The 20826-nt window shown below is 48.4% G+C and overlaps 1 protein-coding gene across 4 annotated transcripts in view; it reads right to left on the bottom strand.

Annotated features, from left to right (window-relative positions):
• Positions 1 to 20826, bottom strand: part of myt1b (myelin transcription factor 1b) — a 77964-nt gene that overhangs the window by 23348 nt on the left and 33790 nt on the right. For all 4 annotated transcript variants that reach the window (XM_029156853.3, XM_029156852.3, XM_029156851.3 and 1 more), the window contains exon 4: positions 2985 to 3091. In XM_029156853.3, coding sequence (XP_029012686.1) covers positions 2985 to 3091 — 107 coding nt within the window. The remainder of the gene's footprint in view (positions 1 to 2984; positions 3092 to 20826) is intronic.

Raw genomic sequence — 20826 nt, forward strand, 5'->3', positions numbered from 1 at the left:
AGACTACTTATGAAAAGAAGGAGGGAAAGAGGGATGAGAGGAAGATGAAGCAGGCTGTTGTTGTTGTTGTGAAGGGCCCCCAACCCCCCACCCTCCTCCTCCCCCCCCCAACCCCCTCCCACTGCGAGGAGGGTGCGCTTCATTCATTAGGCTTCTAGTGTTTGGCCGGAGGTACAGGTGCAGGCGCCGGCCCCTCCCTCGCCGCCTTGGCCTCCTCCTCTCTGTCTCTCGCCACTCTGGCCTCAACTCTTTTGATCAAGCGCTGTTAATGTAGAAGTCGTGCAACAAGCAGCAGCTTTGTGCCCTGCCTGAAGGGAGCAGTTGACTCCTTCTGTGCTCCACTCACAGCGCTGTGTGGGAAGACGAGCGGGTGAGTGCACAGTGAAGAGCTTTCTGTGTGTGTGTGTGTGTGTGTGTGTGTGTGTGTGTGTGTGTGTGTGTGTGTGTTTTCCTTTTTACATTATAGTTCAATAGCCGTTTCCTTACTATCGACCAGCTGCATCCACCTTTGTATGCATATCTTTCACATTCACACAGCGACAAGATTCAATGCTTTGCTTCAATGCTAGCTCCAAAACCTAGAAGTAGTAGTAGTAGTAGTAGTAGTAGTAGTAGTAGTAGTAGTAGTAGTAGTCAGGTGGTGTAGTCGCTGATGACATATAGCTCAGCTAATTTCAAATGTGAATGAATGTGAATAATCTCGAAAGGCATCGAGTGCAAACGTCTATAAATGTAATTAGCATCAATCACAGATAACTGTTGATGAATCCAACGGTAAAGTTGGGAGAATTTCAGACATACAAAACATCGGGCCGTTTTGCTTGAATGAACACAACATGAGAGGAAAGGAGAGCGAGTGCGTCTGACTGAGACGCGAACGCGATTCAAACCCCATGAAAAGATTATATAGGATATTTTGTCACTCCTGTACTTTTTCATCTTCCTTCCTTTGCCGCCTCCTTACGTTGATAGTCATCAGATGAATCAAAACCTGGACTGAAAAGGGCCCCTACTGCTTTCATGTTTGCGTAACCATAGCTACGCACATTTAAATAGGTAAGCACATCTGAGTTCTCTTTTTCTTGTCCTTTTTCTCAATTCCAGCTCATTAAATTTGTATGGACACAGAGTCAGTGAATCCAGATACAGCGAGGCACCTGACTTTCCTCCCCGCTTCTCAAAGAGCCCTTTTTAATGCATGCTCCGATGTATGTCCTTTAACTTGTTGTCATTTTAATTAAGACTCCTTGAACTTTGTATGTAGGTGGGCCTGCAGTGCTTTATGCAGAACGGAGAAAGAGGGAGGTAGGTGTAAATGAGCGAAGCAGATAGCGCGCGCGCGCGCGTGTGTCTGCGTGTCTGCGCATACGTGCGAGTCTGGAGGTTTTAACTAGTGTGAAATGTGGTGTGGAGCGGCGGCGCACTAAAAAGAAGAAGGTGGAGGAGGAAGATGTGGCTCGACCCTACAGGCTGCGTTGTACATTATCAATTATGTCCTTCTTTGTGTGCGACGCCCGGTGCACGAGGGCCTCGACGCCGCTCTGCATTCTGACAGCTCTATGTAAATGGCTGGCTGGGGGCAATGACTTCAGAGAGAAGGTCACCCTTCGTCCCCTGGTGCACATAAATGACTCTTTTATTCATTCTGGGTTTTACAAGAGCAGATGAAGAAAAGGAGGGCGTCCGAGGCGGGGGCGGAGTCAGCAGAGGAGCAGCAGGAGGGGGGCGACGTCAGCAAACGGCACCGAACGGCGCCTGAAGGCGGCGGCCGCCCGCTGCAAGTTTCACTGTACGAAGTCACGCGAGGCGGAGCGGGGGAGGAAGGGGGGCGCGAGCAGATAACGGGTCGGACGTGAAAGCGTGTCCTATCACAGGTTCGGCGCGCAGGCGATTAAAGCGTTCATAAAGGGAGATCTTTTCAGCCGCGGTCCTTGATCCTCCTCATTCATCGCTCGTCGCTCATTGACTCCACCGCGAGACTCAAAAGATAACAGGAATGCTGTGTGACAGGTATCACAAGTGCCAGGCCAAACAGACGGGGGGCCGTTTCACATGATGTAGCGTTTGAAAGCGACGCCTCTCTCTCTCTCTCTCTCTCTCGCTCGCCCGCTCGCTCGCGCGCCCTCCCTCCTCCGAGCTCCCTCCGCAGCAGAAATCAAACCAAATCAATAAAAGGCATCTCTTCAGATGAACCCGAGCCATCAGGGGGAAGCGAAACTACTTTTACTGGGCCCAGGGGAGAAACACCCCCCCCCCCCCCCCCCCCCCCCCACACACACACACACACCTCCTTCTTCCTCCATCTCTTTGTTGAGTGTCACACTCTCCGTTGTGATGCGCCAGAAATGAAAGCGCGCCATTGTTTTCCTACCAGATTGTGGACATAACCTTGAAAACGGTGCAATTTGGGCGAGACGTTAGCGCTGAGGACGAGAGCGGGCGGAGGCAGGTTTAGAGGGTTAAAAGAGAGGAAACAAGCTTCGCTGCTCCGCTCTGCTGATAAGGAGGAATATCATGGATAAAAAGTATGAGCAGCTCAAGGACATCCTTTTGAGATTCTGTTTTTTTTTTATTGTGTTTCAATAGGGAGGAAAGTCTTGTGAAGTGAAGTGAACTCAGCAGCAGGAAACGCTGAGCTGTGCCATGCTGAGCTTAACTAAACCGAACTAAGCTGAGAGCGGCTGAGGTAAAGCATGGGCAGGGCCAAGTGGAGGCTTGATGTGCTGTTTGATTCATGTTTTTCTGTCCAGCGCGGCCGTCAACCCCCCAGTTCTTCTCCAACACACACACACACTGTTCCTCCCTCCATCCTCCCCTCCCTTTGCCTCCACCCTTCTTTTTTCTCTCCCCGCTGAGTTGGGGATTGGGGAAATGCCCAGGAAGCAGAATCAAGTTGGATTGGGTGTGAGGGTGTGGTGAGTGGTTAAAAGGGGACAGGGGGAGTGATGGGGATGCGGGGGGGGCTGCGGGGTCTTGTCACTCACCATGATTGGTCGACGGCTCTGCAGTCTCTGGGAGGCCTGACAGCGGCTGCTGGTCCTCTCACCTCGTGTCCACCGCTGGTTCACCAGCTCGCCCCGGAACTCATTTTCTAGCAGCAGAAAGAGAGGGATGGAGAGAGAGAGAGAGAGAGAGATGGGGGGGTGGGGGTGGGGGGGGGGGGGGGGGGTAAAAAGACAGGAGGAAAAAAAGAGAGAGAGTTGTCAAACGAACTCGTCTGCATCAGCACCAGCGGACGGGCAAAGGTTTGGATAAAAGACGGAGGGGAGTGGAGGGTGTGTGTGTGGGGGGGGGGGGGGGGGGGGGGGGGGGGGGGGGGGGGTCGAGGCCTTTAAGCACACAGCAGACACTCTTTATTAACTAACAGTGCACTCGCCTCGCACAAACACACACACAGGCGTGGTTAAGAGCCCCAGCTGGGGTCCCTGTCACTCTGCTATTAGAATCAATCAAATTTGCACATTTTTATCAAGGTGCACATATAAGCACAGGAGGGAGGGGGCAGGGAGAGGGGGGCGCAGACCGGTCAGTAAATAATGAATCATACATAAATCAACCACCGCCCCCCCCTCCCTCCCTCTGCTTTCTCTTTCATCAAGGTAATAGCTCTTCTCCTCCATTTCCTGATCGCCCAGGAGAAACATACTAAATCTATTAGAAATCCCCTCTCCCATTCTTTGAAAGACGCAGGTGATGGAGGAGCCGCTGCTTGTCGGGGGTGGGGGGGCGGGGAGGGGGAGGGGCGGGGTGCGTGATTCAGGTGCGCGTTGTCTCTTTCCCTCTCACGGCAGATTCGGGTTCAGGGAGAGTGCGCAGCGTTTTTCCATTAATGCCTACGGCTGAACTTTTCAACTGGTGCACCTTTAAGACGCTTCATCTGCAAGCAGCCCCCCCCCCCCTCCCTCGCTCCCCTCACTGCTGAGCTGGTACAGTGAAATCTGATTCCTATTCAGATGAACACGCGCGCACCCATACCCTCAGCTTTCACCTTTATTTGTATTGTGCGTCTTTGCAAAAGGCGGCAGAACAGCGTGAAAGACAAAGTGCCCTTGAGTTTGCAGCGACTCTCCTCCTGTACGCGCCTCATCCATACACCTTCAAGACCAAGGTTTGGGTCAGCGCACTCCGGCTCCGCTCTATTGAAAATATAAATTACAGCGGCAATAAAGCAGAAAGGTAATCGTTCACAAGACGGAATATTCAAGGCAAATATTCTAATTATTTGATTTTTGACACAAACATTGAATTATTTAAACTGATTGCAGCAATATAGCGCTTTCAAATATCCTGCAGCCATCGCGACGGGCAACACTGCGTGGAGCTCGGTTCACATTAGCACGGGAATAAATCACGGCCTCTGCAGAGTGCAAAGACGCATCTATCCGTCTTATTTCCGCTCATCCATTGTCTGCACCTTTTCATCTCTCGTCCTGGCGCTTTTCAAAGATACAGCGAGCTGTTGTTCCCTGGGCGGCGCGTGGACCCACACTGCAAACAGTCGGGGAGACAACAAAAGGCCGTGTGTCCGCATCCGGGGGGTCCCAGAGCACCGGCCCTGCCCTCTGCACCCCCCCCCCTCCTCCCCCGTCTCCCCCTCCCCCTGCTCCGGCCCATTACATGCAAACCTCACCAAAGCTCAGCCAGCACTCTTAGCGAAATGCTTGTTTATCAACTTTTACCCCCCCCACCCCACCTCCCCCCCTCAGCGGAAAAGTGATTACAGCAGCAATACTGTTCGTCTGCATCTCCATCTCTGTCTCTCTGTCTCAGCTATCTCCGTCTCCAAGCTCGCATACACACTCATTCCTCTTCTTCCTCGCCGTCTTTTCCCACTTTCTTTCAAAGCCAAGTGAAGTGAGCATCTGTCCTGCATTGTCAGATGAAAGGGGGGGGGGGGGGGGGGTAGGGGGGCAAAGAGCTGAGAGCCCTTCCTAAATGCCAAATATATAACAGCGCTCTATTAGGACGCGTAGCCTCTGGCCATGTGTCAGCGTCCCTGCTGACTTTGTTCGCTCCCGAGCCTCCGTCGCTGCTGCTCAGGAGCAGATTCCTCCGAGGCAGCGCCAGAAAGTGGGACTTTAAACTCTCACACTTTCGCATGCGCCGGTTCATTATTTCGAAACAAGCCGGACATCTGGCTTGTCCGCAGATGAAAAAGGCATATCGTCTGCTGTGGATATTTACGCTGCTATCCTTTGATCGGGCGCCGCTCGTTTCCCACCTAAAAGACGCGCAGCTCGTTATTTTCCAGTGAAAATTAGATGAGCAGGAGACAATTAGCTGTTCACCAGAGTTGTTTGGTAAATCAGAAGGGGGGGGGGGGGTCACAGGAAGAGAGATGAAATGCAAAATGAATGGATTAAAAATGATTATTTCACTGCCAGACCTCTGTTTCGGGGTTTTTATTAAGTCTGGAACATTTTCACTGTCCGCAGACGGAATAAAGTAAAATCTAAAAGTTGAGGCTTGAGTAATACCATTATGGGCCTGCAGCTTACTATACATGGACAATGGAGCAAAGAGGCCTAAATCCATAGTTAGATTAAACACCGGGTGAACTGTCTGTAACCGTATTAGTGTACGTACAGGGACGAGGCCAGCTGTACACTCCTGGCTCTGTTAAGCAGGATTTAGAGACAACTTAGTGTGATTACAGCGAGCCGGGCCTGAAGAGACGGAGAAATCAAAAGTTGTGGAGTGGGACAGTGTCGTATTACCAACTGGTTTCTTTGTGCCACAGGACAAACACACACACACACACGCACACACACACACACACACACACACACACACACACACACACACACACACACACACACACACACACACACACAGGGTAACCAGATTATCTGGCAGCTGTGAAAATTAATAATGTATAGGATCAGCTGGGGAAAACGGGGAAAGAGTGAGATTCGGCCAAAACCTTCGTTTAGAGGTTTAAACCAAACACCGGAGCCTCAGGGTCAAATGAAACAGTTGCCAGAAAAGCTGAAGTGACTGCGACTCCAGGCTCCGGCTGAAACTCCAACTTCCACCGGATCAGCCTCCAGTTCAGCGAGCGCAGGTGTCCGTGCACCTGAGGGTTCGGCACATCGTGACGCCCCACGCGGTTCCGGTTACAGCTCGTCTCTGTGTCCACCTGCCAATTTGTGCACGTCGGGCTTACTTTTTAATTAATTTTTATTTTTTTTATTTATTTCCCTTTTAACGCAGGGCATGAAATTCATTATTTCCAGGCTTTCATTTTAAATGCCTCCTCTCCATTGAAAGCCCAGCCAACCCTGACCTTTGCTTGTATTGCTTAGATTTCTGATAGGCTTTGAATGACGAGGGTGCAATTTGGCCCCAGCTGCTCCTCCAACATGTTTATTGCGCTCCCTCCTCCGGCACCTGCTGTCCTCACCATGGGCTATTCAGCCCTTCATAAATAGAGAGGTTTCCTCCTGTCACGTTAAAAAAAAAAAACAGGAGCAACTTCATATCCGGGCCTGTGCTGTAGCTCTATACTCTGCCGTTATAGCTTCCACTGACAGCATAAGGCACCAATAACCTAATTCTGTAATCCCCTGAAACTAGGCTACATTTCACAGGAAAAAGTAAACTGAAGAAAAACAATAGGTGTTTTATCATTTCTGCCTGTGATGCATTAAATCCTGATCCCGGCGCTCGCTTTCCATTAAGCCACACAACAGACTTGCAGCTTTCGCTCTGAGTAAAGGTTGCCTGTGTGCATTTTCACGGGCTTCATTAACCAAATAGCCCATCAGCTTTAAACACAACTGCAGCTGTAGCCTCAAGTTTGAGGCGGCTCAGCCCAACAGATGCTGCTGCTCACTTTGCCCACTTCTAAAAGGTTCAGACATGATGGTTTGTTATGAGACGACAAATATTAAGAAACGTGTCTATTCATCTTTCCTTAAAACCCATAAATGCGGTTTAACATTAATAGCGTGAACTCCATCGGGCTCTCCTGATCCTCCAACCCTGGAACATTTTCCACAGCCACAACTACCCGCTGAAGTTCACCATAAGAGCGGCGCAGCTCTGTGATGAGCCACATTAAGCAGCCTTACAGTGCACAACAGCGGGGATGGGGAGCAACTTAAAGCGCCGGTGACATAACACTGTGTGTATCATCATCCTTCATCTCTTTCCTCCATCTTAGGACGCAGGTGCTTTGACAGACCGTGAGGCGCGCACACACAGCACATTACGTGGCCATCAAAGCGAAGCGAGGAGGAGAGGGGGGATAGTAAGAAAAAAACACACAACGCACAGCCTCACACAAATCCGACAACGCGAGCACTTCAAAATCCGGCGAAATGTGCAGCTCGAGCCCGCTTCCTCGACGCCCGGCGTTCATCGCATTTAGAGCGCGCTTCTGAGGACTTTTTTTTATCTGCGCACCACTAAAGGCGGCTGACATTTGAAGAGAGCATCTCCGTGTTTTTGCTGCAGAGGATCAAATGGCCAACCCCTCCCTCTCCCCGACTCTGAAACACACTCACTCCATCCATCCATCCATCCATCCATCTGGCCGTGCATCCACACATACAAGCCCCGCTGCAACGTCGCAATAGCACAGCTCGCGACTCAACTCCATACAGAAATCACACTTCAGCGTAACAAGCCAGAAACGGAGAATCGGCGGCTCGTGTGGCGCGCAGCGGCGGCAGCGTGGTGCGGCCACTGTGGTGTCACAAATACAGTAGCTACTGTGATACGGAAGGTGAAACTAGAGGACAGAGTGGGAACGCACTTCAGGTACGGCTCGGCTGAATCTGAGGAAATACATGTTATTTCGCTCGTCTTTAGGCCGAGCGTGCTTTCCTCCACCCCACGCACAGCGACGAAGTGTCGGAGTGACGGAGAAGTGGCCAAACACGCGTCACGGAGGTTCTGAGAAAGCGCCATGCTTGGTTTATTCTCACTTATTATAGGGCGTCAGAGTAAATAAACGGGAAACAGCTTCGTTGCGTTACTATCACCAGGGATGCGTTTAGAAAAGGCAGCCCGAATAAACCCTGGTGATAAATCCACACTTTTAAGTAAATAAAAACAGTTCAAACTGTTGAAAGGTCGCAGGTGCGAGTAAGTTTTAATTCACCGTCGATAAATCGGAACGGACTAAAATGTGAAAACAAAACTAATCTCACTCAAACCTCCCATCGCGATGTTAAAAACGCCAAAGGGATGCGGAGACAAATCAAAGTTATGCAACAAAGGCCTCCGATTTCCAGATAAATCATAAGAAATCAATGTGCAGTTTACGGTCAAAACATAACCAACGTTGATTTCTCTTTACCTGTGGGGAACAATATTTCCTTTGGGGCTCGTGCTGTTGCGTCCTTAACGCGTTTCGGGAGAGTTGCCGTTTGCGGCGAAGCAGTTTGCTAAAGAAAAAAAAAATATCCCGAGTAAAGATTTAAAAAGCGATCATCTATCCCGTTACAAATGTCCAGATGTGACAAACAGTGAGAGCGAACGAAGGCTTTCCGGCCGACCTCTCCCGCACAGCGCACCGGCGCCCGGCTCCGTATCTGCGCCTTAAGATGTTACTTGTTTGTAAGCAAAAAAAAACATGGCTTCATTTGCCTTTGTCAGCGAGAAAAAAACGTAATATTGACTTACCTTTCCCTCATGAGCCATTGTACACCCCCCTCCATCCCCTCTCCAGCCCCCCACCCCCACCTCCTCCTCCCTCCGCCCTTTGCCATGACATCACGGAAGCTGTAGTAAACCTCCAGCATCAGATGGGCAGGGCTTGAGGTCCCCCCTTACTCCACACTAACTCAATGGACATATGCGCACACACATACTCTCTCTCTCTCTCGCTCTCTCTCTCTCGCTCTCTCTCTCCGACTTTCTCCAGTCCTCGTCCTCTCTCACGCACGCGCACCATCTCTAACAGCGACGCCGGCAACTTGAAGCTGCGACGTCGACTTTAGCACGTCTACGTTTATCCCAATATTAAAATGAATTAAGCCCCACGCGCCGCTTCCCTCTCCGCACATTTGTCCCAGTACAAACTGCCGGCGCGTAGTGGGCAAGAAAGCGTCTCTGCGCCTCTGGGCTCCGCAGCCAACACAATACTACACACGAGAATGAGCTCGTATTTTACGCACTTCGCCAGCTGACAAGTTCTTGATGTTCAGCAAATGCATTACGGAGGTTATAGCCGCTGTAATCCTTCCCTCCCCCCACACATCCTGGGAAGTGGTACCGTCCAATAATTCATTCAGGGGACATTTTTCCCCTGGACTGAGAATTGATGTAGTAGTTGTATGCAGAGTTTGTGTACTGACAGAATCTGATAATCCCCCTCCTCTATGGTAACGACGTATAGATGCAACTCTCCGTGGATGCTTTACTCAAAATTATTTATGCTCTGGGGGAGGTGAGGGATTGATATCAATATGAATTATCACTGACAAAAGCCTACAACAAGGAAATTGTTTGGAGCAAAATATCAGACAGACATCATATAAGGTTGGATTTGACGTCTGCAGGGGTTTAAGACTGATCACTGCCACTTACAGATTCGTTGATAGATTCTTGGGCTCATTGATAGAATAATGCCGACTGTCAGTGCAGCTCTAAACAGCAAACAGACAGTCTTAATAGCGCAACTTGGACTCACTCCCAAATGTTGCTCACACCGTGGTTTTGCTTTGCTGTTTTGAAACCATTAGTGGAAATGACAACCATTCATTACAAGCCATTTGAGAATAGTCCCCACAAATGCCATCCTTTATCTGCTGTCTCCACGCCACGTACATAGGGAATATTCAAAAAGCCCAACCTTCAGCTTTCAGAAATTCTATTAAATTCTTATCTCTTTGCAGCAGGCTCTTTTTGTGCAATCCTATTGTTATGCATTGGAGCTGAAATCAATCACCGGGCCGTGCACGCCGCATCAGTATGATTTCAGACTGACTGTGGTTGCGGAGAGAGAGGAGTCACACAACAGCGTCGACAATCAAATAAACAAAAGAGGGAGAATATGAAAAATCCAGTGGCCCTGATCCAGCAGGGGGGACCACGTGGAAAGTTGGGCTCTGCGTCGCCAGGTCAGGAGCGAGTGTGAGCTGAGAAGTGAAACTTATTCTCAATCTCACGGAGAAGACAGAAAGTAACTGCGCAAATTGCTGTTATTCCACCTGTGCTGAGATTTCAGGACTAGGGACAGCTCCAAAACGGCTGTGACTTCAGAACCGTGGACAGCTCCGGCGCACTGAGGCTCTTAGGCCTGTACAAAGTCGGCCGTAGCTTTTTGTGGAGCTAACAAAGGCCTTTGTGTGCGCGCAGCTCCGACCCACGATAGGCCTCATTAGGTGTAACATAAAGCCAGGCTTCATGATATTACGCAAAACTACTATTGACACTTTTAGTTCAACTTTTTTCAAATTGTTTTGAAAGAAAAAAAACTTATGGGCTTGATTAAAAGTAATAAACAAAAAAACTTAACCTAAATGGGCACACAGCTAAATTAAACTTAACTGAGCACAAGCCTTTTAAGTCATTATAATTTTTGTTTTTCATTTATTAAGATTAAAACTCTAGAGCTTCAGGGAGAGAATTTATTTTGTAATATGTGGTAATAAACCTAAACCTAAGGGCTCCCCTCTGCTCTGTTCTCCTTTAAATAACGTTTTAATCTAAACTTTTAGAAAAAACGTTGAGTGAAATCTCACTATAAAATTATTTAAAAAAAAAACTAATGTCACTTTAAATGAATATGCGGTAACACCTTTTTCAAACTTAACCAAACCGAATACTCTACATTGGGGTGTGAAGTATCAATGACCCCACAGCCGGTTCATCATCTGGGAAAACTTTTTCCTCTGTCGTAACAAAGTCCGTCTGCACGTGCAGATGGCGCAGAGGCCGGCGGCTCTTTCATGCTCACGTCACGTCACGTCTAGCAGTTGAATGGTGGCTATATTGTACGGATCCGAGGCCGCGCAGGCAGCCAGTATAAATATTACATGGGGCAGCAGCTGACTGAGCGCTGAGGTTGAGACCGGGGGAGGCCCCTATAGTCCCTCGACAGATGGAACAAGCCGACAGACTAACACAACAAAAAGTTTTTTAATAAGCCCGCAGCTTGGCATTGTCCCCACGGTACCGGGGCCACACGGTCCCCCTGGGAATCAACTGTCCTTTGTCTGGGCACAGAAGTTTAGTTTGAGTGCAAGCTGGAGGAAAGTTTGCTTAATACCGTGTGTCTGGCTGCGTGGAGCTGCGCGGACGTTTTCACGTTACAGCTGCTGTTATCAGACACAACTATAAGCTCTTAATCCCGCAAAAGCGGCGGACGCGGTGTCTTTATAAGACTTTCATTCCAACATAGGCCCAAATAGTTTTGCAGATTCAGAGCAGAATGCTAAAACCTATTCCGGATAAGATGAATTTGACGGACAAACACGCGCTTACGGTAAGAACGAATTTAGAGACGCGCGTGCCTAAACATCAAAGTTCCTCCTCCAAGTTTCCCCTGCAAAGTCAGAACAAGTGAGTGATACGAACCTAGAAAAGTGCGACACAGCTTCATGTTTGCGTCTCTCGTCAGCTCCGCAGCCACCGCCGAGCGCCGCTGCCAAGTTTACTTCTGCGCGACAAAGTTGCTCAAACTTTAGTTCAACTTGTGCCGGCCGCGGAGGGGAGGGCGGCGGGGCGGGGCGGGGCCAGCGCCTGACAGACAGTCGCGGGCGGCCAATGGCGAGGGGCCGTGTCCTCCTGCTGCCGGGCGCTGCAGCCAATCTCCGCCCGTCGCCCTCGGCTTTAAACAACAATAGACTGAACAACAACAAAGAGCATCTGCTGCGCCCGGCAACTTCTCACACTCTCTGAGATCCTAAGCATTCAGACTCAAACAACATAAACACTCCAGTCTGGCGAACTTCTCACACAACTCATCTGTGCACAATGTTTACTGTGCTAATTTATTACACAAAGTAAGTAACTTAGATCATCAACCTGTTTGTGTTATCATAGTATAACTGGGCCTGCAAAGAAAAAAACAACAACAACTACACAATAGGATCACACATTTAAAAGAACATTATAAGGTTAAATTAAACAGCACTTTGATGCTTCTTAAAAAAATCAAATACACATTTCATTTTAGAGTTTACCCACACCCACAACTGAAGCACTTCCCATGTGACAATGCAAGTTGCAGCCGCCCTCCTTGATCACACGTGAGCAAATCCACCAGATGTACAGCTCTTTTAGGTAAGTTGGAGAACATTTTCACTGCAGCTCCAGGTCTATTCAGAGAGCCTGCGTCTGGGACAGACAGACAGTTCCTCCCTCCCGATAGCAGATGGTCTTCCAGATAATGAGCTCTCCCATTGCTTGCTCTTATTACCCCCATCCCCATCTCTCTGAGATGTAATGGGGAGTAAAGCAACCTCAACACATTCTGCCGCTTTTCTTATTCATTTCATTTCATTTTATTTCATGTGCGTTTAATGCTATGATTGTTTTTTTCTCTATTGTCTGCTCAGAGTTGCACATTAATGAACTATTTCCATCTCAGCAGAAAGGTGCGTTTATAATAAGCACATTTATAAACATGTACTCTGAACACAGTGCTTTTAAACTGCACTAAACACACTAACTAAAAACTCAGCTGATCTAAAATAGGTTTTTATTGCCTACCCACTTTTAAACAAACTAACTTTTAAATAAAGTTAGTTTAACTTTTTATCACATTACAAACCAGAAAATAAAATGAATAAAGTTATGTTTTTAAAGTTGAAGACAATCAAACACAATTTTCCAACTACACTAAATAGTCCCTTCATTCTTTATCATCAGTTTAAATATGTAAATTGTTGTGTTCAACTAAACTTAATTCATCAGAGGCTTAAACTAATACTAACAAAACGAAAAACAAAAAAGTAAGAAGTTACTTTATCTGCTTATTAAAAATGTAATCATCTCTAAATTAACTAAACTAAATTAAACTTAGGAGCCACAATTATAACTTGGCTGAAAAGCTAAATAACTATACCAAGAAAAACTAAACTAGATTTAAAGGCTGAAACCGATGTAAACTAAACTACACAAAACTAAACTAAACAATTAATTTATTCATTTGTTAAAAACCTGGGAAGGTGGGTAAGGCCATTTTGGAGTTGTTGAATAAGTTGATCAAATTTGTTTTAACTAACCAAGATGAATATATGTGTGAAACTATATGTGTGAAACTAAAACTATAGTCCTTTATGATGTTTAACAATCAACACAAAAGATTAATAAACTCCTGCTAATAAACTTAACTAATAATTTCTAATAACATAATCTATTTAATCCTGAACTGAAAGCTGATTCAGTTATTCCTAATAAAGCCTGGCTCATGATGGACAATAGAAAGTCACTAAACTCAACTTTCTTTGATTGTTAATCACAAACCAAGCTGCCCGATAACGCTAAGCCACATTTTAACCTAATTCTTACTGGAACCGATAAAACTGGAATTTTTAAACCATGGAATCAGTTTGTTGTAAAGTCCAAATACACTTCTTAGCAGTACAAATGTTCGTTCTGTTTCATGGCACAAAGAAAGTGAAAATGAAACACACACACACACACACACACACAAGGAAATTCACAGCCTCTTTAATGGGCTTTGGGGGTGTGTGGACAAAGAAGGTGTCACTGTTAAGGAGGACTGCTGGGTCCCACTAATGCCACGCAAGTTTTTTTATCAGACGATGCCAGACAGTCTCCTCAATTCTTCCTGAGCAGTGCTCTCATTAGCCTATTAACTTCACCATTCACCCCCATCCTTCTGTTCCTCTCCATAGATAGGACACACACACACACACACACACACACACACCCTGCACGTTCACAGGCATATGCAAACCAACAGAAATGAACGCGCACACAACCCCCCTCTCTAATTCTCTGCTCTGTATAACAAGCAGCTGAACTCTGACATAGCCTCCAGCTGTCTTGGAGATGGTGGTGACAATAAAGTTTAGACAAATACACACGCACATACACACTGAAGAGCAGGAAACAGGACCTTGTTGAGAAAATGACCCGCGCGAGTTAATTAATGGAAATTTTACTCCATCTTCATCATCATCATTATTCAAAAGTCCTCTTAAATGTTCACTCCTACGCGTTCATTATCATTATTCAGCATCTCAAACAGTAACAACTTGCTCTGAACCGGTGGGGAGACAAAAAGGGTCACCGCTCTGCTGGAAGGGAAAAGTTTCTTCCCTTTAATAAATGTGCAGATTTGTGTTTGAAGTAACAAAGGCAGGGGAAGTTGTGTTTCATTTGGGCCGACGCACAGACCTGGAGAGAAAGCACCTTCGCTCGCACGCTCCCGATGGCGTGGAAACAATCAGGTTCATAACGCGGCGCCTTCGCTCGCCCTCGCGCTCTCCCTCTCTCTCACTTTCTCTCGGCCCTGTCTCACTTTCACACCCCCGACGTCGCTCTCCCTGCTCTAACATCCGTGCAGTGTGATCATTCCCATTTCTGTCAGCTCCCATTAGACACAGCCAAGCGCTTCACCCACTACTATACAGGGAAGGGATTTTCAAAAACATCTATCTTTGTGCTTCACTTCAACATCCATCCGACATACCCTGTTAGTTAAAGGATAGCATCACATTTTTTTTCCGAGTGAGTCTTAAAATAATACCCATGTGGACTTTAAAATAGGTTTAGCTCACTGCAGCGATTCCTCGTGCACAGAGCGGCCATTAAATCCTCCCTCGCTAACACGCTACAAGAGACAGGGACCAAATCGACACTTAATATGACGATACCTTCACTGAGGGAAGGAAACGCATTCTCTAATAGTCCAAAAAAACACAACCACGCACATTAGTGCGTGTTGTCCATCGCACACGCGCTCGCACTGGCTTTTGTCGAGCTCTTGGAAGAGGTCAGAGTAATTTCCTCCGACCGTTAGCATTTTTCAGACCGTCTTTTTGAGCTGACCATCTGTGACAGATGTAATTCTTGGCTGTTTGACAGATTTTCCTCCCTGGTTCACTGGCATCCGCAAAAACACGAAAGCGCTGCAAAGAAGCGCCGGTGGGTTCAAGTGAGCCGATAAAAAGGAGCACATGTACTGTGCACCGGACGCATCACATGTTCTGTATGTCTTTAGGTTCTTTACCAGAAAAACCCACAAATGAGTGAGGACCTTCCAAAAGTCCACTGTCTCGTTTCTGAGCATTTCACTAAATGTCTAATGTGCATTTTTTACACCACGGTTAAAAAGTTTGTCACTACTTAGACAAAAAAACCTATAAAGGTCAAAGACACCTGCCAAAGAGAGAAACATCCCATTGAGCTTCATGTAAAATGTGCTTAAAATGAACGTGTGTCGTATGAACAGGATGAACCGCTTCAAAGTGTTTCCTCCTTTCACTGTATTTTTTAAGACATCCTTTAAAATAATCAACTTTGACGGTGAGCAAAAATACACTGGCGCTGTTTAGATGAAGCCCGTGGCCGTTCATTACTCACTTATTACGCTTCCCCTTCTTTTTCGGTGCCAGCTATGAATTTTTAACAGGCGTGTGCACGCACGCGGGCGCTCAAAGTGAAGGGAAAAGGCCAAGAGACAGACAAAGTTTGGTCTGGATGCCACTCTGGATGAGCGTCATCTGCGGAGATCCCTCCTCGCCCGGCCCTACCCACGGATCGGGCCTCCCCACGGGGGGCGGGGTGGGGTTGGGGTGGGGGGGGTGACGAGGAATGGGGTCATCTCCGCCAAAAGGCATCACATCGCTGCGCTCCTCTGCGTCGTCTGCTGCTCTGTCTGTCCGCTGTACCTTCCTGTCACTTTGCCTGTCAGCCGGACAAATGCGCGCTTACTGCGGGAGCTGAACACCACCACGACCCCCCCACCCCCCCACCCCCTTCGCTCGCTAACTTTTTGTCAAGCGTGAACCTCCGGACGTGCACAGCCCTGCCCGGAGCCATGCAGCATCTGAGAGAGTTGTAAATAAGTCGTCCCGTCACCCCTCCTCTCCCTTCATACCCTGCGGTCCAGACTGGAATCACGGCGCTCTCTGCCTCACCCCCTCACCCCCCCCCGTCTCCCCCCTGCTGGGGTCGACGGCCTGACCCTTCGTCACCCTCCAAAGTCACTGAGTCAGACTCTGTGAGGCTGACTCCACCCCCCCCCCCCCCCCCCCCCCCCCCCCCCCCATCATCCTGTGTCACTGCCCCCTCTCTCCATCCTTCCATCCCCTCTCTTCTCCCGTCCCCTTATGCTCCTCCTTTACTCTCCACTTCTCATCTTTTCTTCATCTATGAGCTCTCACCTCGCTCACACTCTGTCTCTGTCTCTCTCCCAGCCTCTCTCTCACCTCGCTCCCTCCTGCGCTCACCCGACAGCAGCAGGCTGGGCAAATATGCACCCTGAGCAGCGGTAAATACAGGCAGCACTTCACAAACAAGGCCTGATTACAATGACAAAGGCTGCCACACTTTAGGGAGGAGCTTAGAGCAATTTGGAGGCTGCGGGGGCCATTGAACGAGTGGCATACTTAATGGGCTTTGTGTGCCAGAAGAAAAGGGTCTGAGCTTCTGGGCCCAGCTGTCACTATGGAAAATATCAGACTGACACAGCACCCAACGCTCTTTGGCTTGCTCTCTTTTCTTCTTTGAGCCTCCCTCCCCTCCTCTCCTCTCTTCTCTCCTCTTTCCAGCCTTTTTTCTCTAGTTAGCGAACACAAAAAACGTGAAAGCTGCTGGAGAGAAAGAGAGAAACTAAATGAGAACTCCCTCTCTTGATCTCTCCCCCTCTCTCTCACACACACACACACACACACACACACACACACACACACACACACACACACACACACACACACACACACACACACACACACACACACACACACACACACACACACACACGCAGGAAGAAAGCAACTATGCAGCAGTGGCCTCACAAACACAGCATCGCACACATGCACACAAACATGACGCACACCAGGCTGACTCTGCAGCAATTACTCAAACCTTAAACCCAGAGGAATAAATGACATTATTGCATTTCACCACTTAATTACGTGTGTGGATAGTTACTAAGTGTTAGCCATCATGCATGCATAATGCAGTAAGATATAGTCACTGCGCTTCATAAAGCATCCTTTCATTAAAGCATGTACAGCGGAGGGAAAAACGAATTAACACGTGCTGTGTGGAAAATGCAAACACATAAGTGAGAGAAACAAATGGAACAGATACACATTAAGCGCAAACGATTGCTAGGCCTCACATGGCAAAAAATAACTCCAACATTTAGTGGATTTCCGGCAGCGCCAGTTTATTTTCTGGAAATGATTCTTTTTTTTTTCTCCTCCAGTGATAATGGGCTTGGCTCGAAAACAAAGGCTGAGATCCTCTGAAGCAGCTCTCCGGTTACGCTTTCACAATCTTTGTACGCAAAGAAGTGCTCACACTCCAGATCCAACTGTATTACACCAGCTCTGTGACTTATGGCACTGTAACACCGAGCATAATACACACGCCCACGCACAGCCAAGCGTGTGTGCGTGTGTGTGTGTGTGTGTGTGTGTGTGTGTGTGTGTGTGTGTGTGTGTGTGTGTGTGTGTGTGTGTGTGTGTGTGTGCGAGCACGCGCTAGCGGCGAACAGGCACAAACGCGACGGGCACGATCGCACAGAGCTGCATTATTGAAACGCAGCACAAAGCCAGAGTTGGATGTTGTTTCACCTAATCTCTTTGATACCACTGTGGCGCTGCTAAGCTCCAGAAAATCAGCTTAGCAGATGTCCTAAAGTGTAGGTGGCTTGTTTCATGAGGCAAGAGGAGAAAACAGTACATGAAGAAGAAGAAGTGAGCGAGGGAGGGAGGGGTGGGGCGAGAGACAGCCCCGAGTTCAGCACAAGCCCGTCCTCACGTCTCCACCAGACACAGCTGTTCCTGCAAACTGGAGGAAGTGTTTCTACTCATTCCACCCATTACTCCAGCGCGTCTTCCCCCCCCCCCAGTCTCTCACTTTTCAAAGTGCTTACGCCGCGCTGCGCGTGAGCGTATGTGCGTTATATTTGTTCCAGGCCAAAGGAGTTGTCGTACTTATAATAATAATGCTGATAATGATCGTAATGAGGATTTGTTTTCACAAGGTTGCACATGCGGCTTTGCCTTCAAGCCCCAACCTGCACTCGGATGTCAGCTGATGGCAGTCGCCTGCTATACAGGCGCACGCACACACACACACACACACACACACACACACACACACACACACACGCACACACACACACACACACACACGCACGCACACACACACACACACACACACACACACACGCACGCACGCACGCACGCACGCACGCACACACACACATGCACGCAGACACACACGCACACACACACGCACGTATATCGCATGCATTATCAGCACAAGTGAGACATCTGTATGCAAATGTCATTATGTTGGGGAGGGGACTGGGAGTGGGCCGGTGTGAGTGATGTTATGACAGTGAAGGAGGGTCTGAAGGAGGTCGGGGCTCTGAAGCAGCGCGTGTGTGTCAAGAGCTGCTGCATAAATGCATGAAATCCATAGTAACCAATTAATCCAAATGAAGACGGCGTTGGTGACGGATGCTGTCAGCTTGTATCTCCTCCGCTTTATTGGCTCAGATCTCTCAGCACAGATAATACAACACAGAAACACACACGCAGACAAGTTAATATCCTTTATTGAAAGAGTTTGGTTTGGCTGCGAGATGAAAAAAAAAATGGTAATAATCTCAGGTGTTGCATCTACTGACTCTCAGAGACGCTGTGGTTTCATGTCCCTGCTAGGGAATGTGTGGCCGTCTCCTCAGTGCCTGCTCTGTGAGTGAGGCATGCACCAGTGTCAGATTCTTTTGTCCTGTTGGAGGGGGGGGGTGACCATGGTGACCGGAGGAAATGAAAGGAACACAGACTCCAACGACGTGACGGTGGCAGCGTTCAGACCAGGATGCTGTTTGTTCATACACCTGATGCTCAACTGTGATTTTTTTCCCCACAGCTATTGAAAGTTCAGATTAGCACGTTCACTTCATCTTCATCTAAAGATGCTGTGGCGACAGCTGAGCACACGTCTAGCTGTTCCACAGACACCGTGGGCAGCCGAGGATCATGACGAAATGGACATTTCCAAATTTCAGGCAATATAAAGTGAGAGTTTTAAAATGATCTTCTTTCCTAGAAAAGCGTTTTTCCAGACGATCCAGTTCTCTGCCGCTGCATCATTCCGTTGCTGTGCTTCTCCAGGATAACTTGACTTTTCGGGGAGTTTAATGAGCATAAAGCGTTTGTGAGTCAACTAAACCTCCGTTGTGTTGCATCAGTGCGATGTAAAAGAAGAGGCGATAGGAGATTTGTGGGGGACACGGTGAAATGGAGTTGGGATTTAAGCGCCTGTGAAATGGCAGATGAGAACACAAGTGCACACTCCCAAAAGAGAAAAAAAACTGAGAGGAGATTTGGGAAACATCAGTTCACAGGAGATAAAAGACAAAAATGAAGAATTATCCACCCTACTCTGCAGCTAACTCTCTAACTCGCTCTCTCTCTCTCTCCGTCAGGCTGATGGGTAATTGAGGCAGTCACAACACAGATCGGGACGCAGTGTCATGCTGTGCCCTGGGTCTGGCTCGCTGCCCCAGCCCCCTGGCACACACACACACACACACACACACACACACACACACACACACACACACACACACACACACACACACACACACACACACACACACACGCGCGTACAGAAGATGACGCCTCACAGACACAAGCTAGCGGTTCTTTAGCGACGTGCACGCGCGCTAACACGCTAACAGGCCGCGTACAGTCACACACTTGAAGCCACACTTTCATCCTCGCCTCTATCAGACAAGCCCCGGCAAGTCAGCCTCTCCTCCTCCTCCTCCTCACCGTCTCCCATTTCCACTCCCTTCCTCCTCCCTCATTTACTCTCCTCTCCGCTGCTCTCCCCTTCTCCTTGCCCCTGTTAGTCAGATCTGAGGCAAACAGGCTTGGCCCCAGGCAACGCTGAAGCCTCTTCGGCTCCTCTTTACTCTGCGCCATCCCTCTTTCCTGGCCGTCCTCCAGTTTAAACAGAAGGCTGTGCTGGGGGAGAGTGTGGGATACAGAGGGGGGAGAGAGGGAGAGTTAGAGAGAAGCCAGTTGCTTGTGTGAGTACTGCATGATTCATGTTGCCCTGTAATGAAGCCGGTCCAGTCTTTTAAGTGTTTGGCGTGTAATGGAGTTTCAGGGACAGGCCTATCATTTTCTCCTAATAGCGCTTTCTCCACCGCGCGCCATGACCCCTCTCTCCACGCCCCCGCCCCTCACACCCCTACTGTGGTAACTGCACATTACCACAGCGCGCGCGCACACACACACACACACACACACACACACACACACACACACACACACACACACACACACACACACACACATATAGCGATTACCGACAGCTGCAGGAGTTTCTGAACGGCAAAAGTGGCCAATTTTCTCTCCCTTCCATTTAAACAACAAACAGGGCGTCGTGTTAAAATGGGCGAGGGAAGAGAGAAGGGAAATTGGGCTGATAAGGGTTATTGTGAATCAGGAAGAGAGTGGGTTAGCTGCTGGGAAGTAGCAGTGCGTGGCGAGCGGTGATTTTAATATTCTTGAGGAATACTTTGAAAGAGACAGCACTCAAAGTGAGACAGTGCGAACAAATCGGGTTCAACGGCTTTTTGTTTTTGGGGGAGACGGTGATTTACAGATTCAGGGAATGAAAATAAGGGGAAAAAAGTGGTGC

The sequence above is a fragment of the Betta splendens genome, chromosome 7 (assembly GCF_900634795.4).
Source record: "Betta splendens chromosome 7, fBetSpl5.4, whole genome shotgun sequence".
Taxonomy (NCBI): Eukaryota; Metazoa; Chordata; class Actinopteri; order Anabantiformes; family Osphronemidae; genus Betta; species Betta splendens.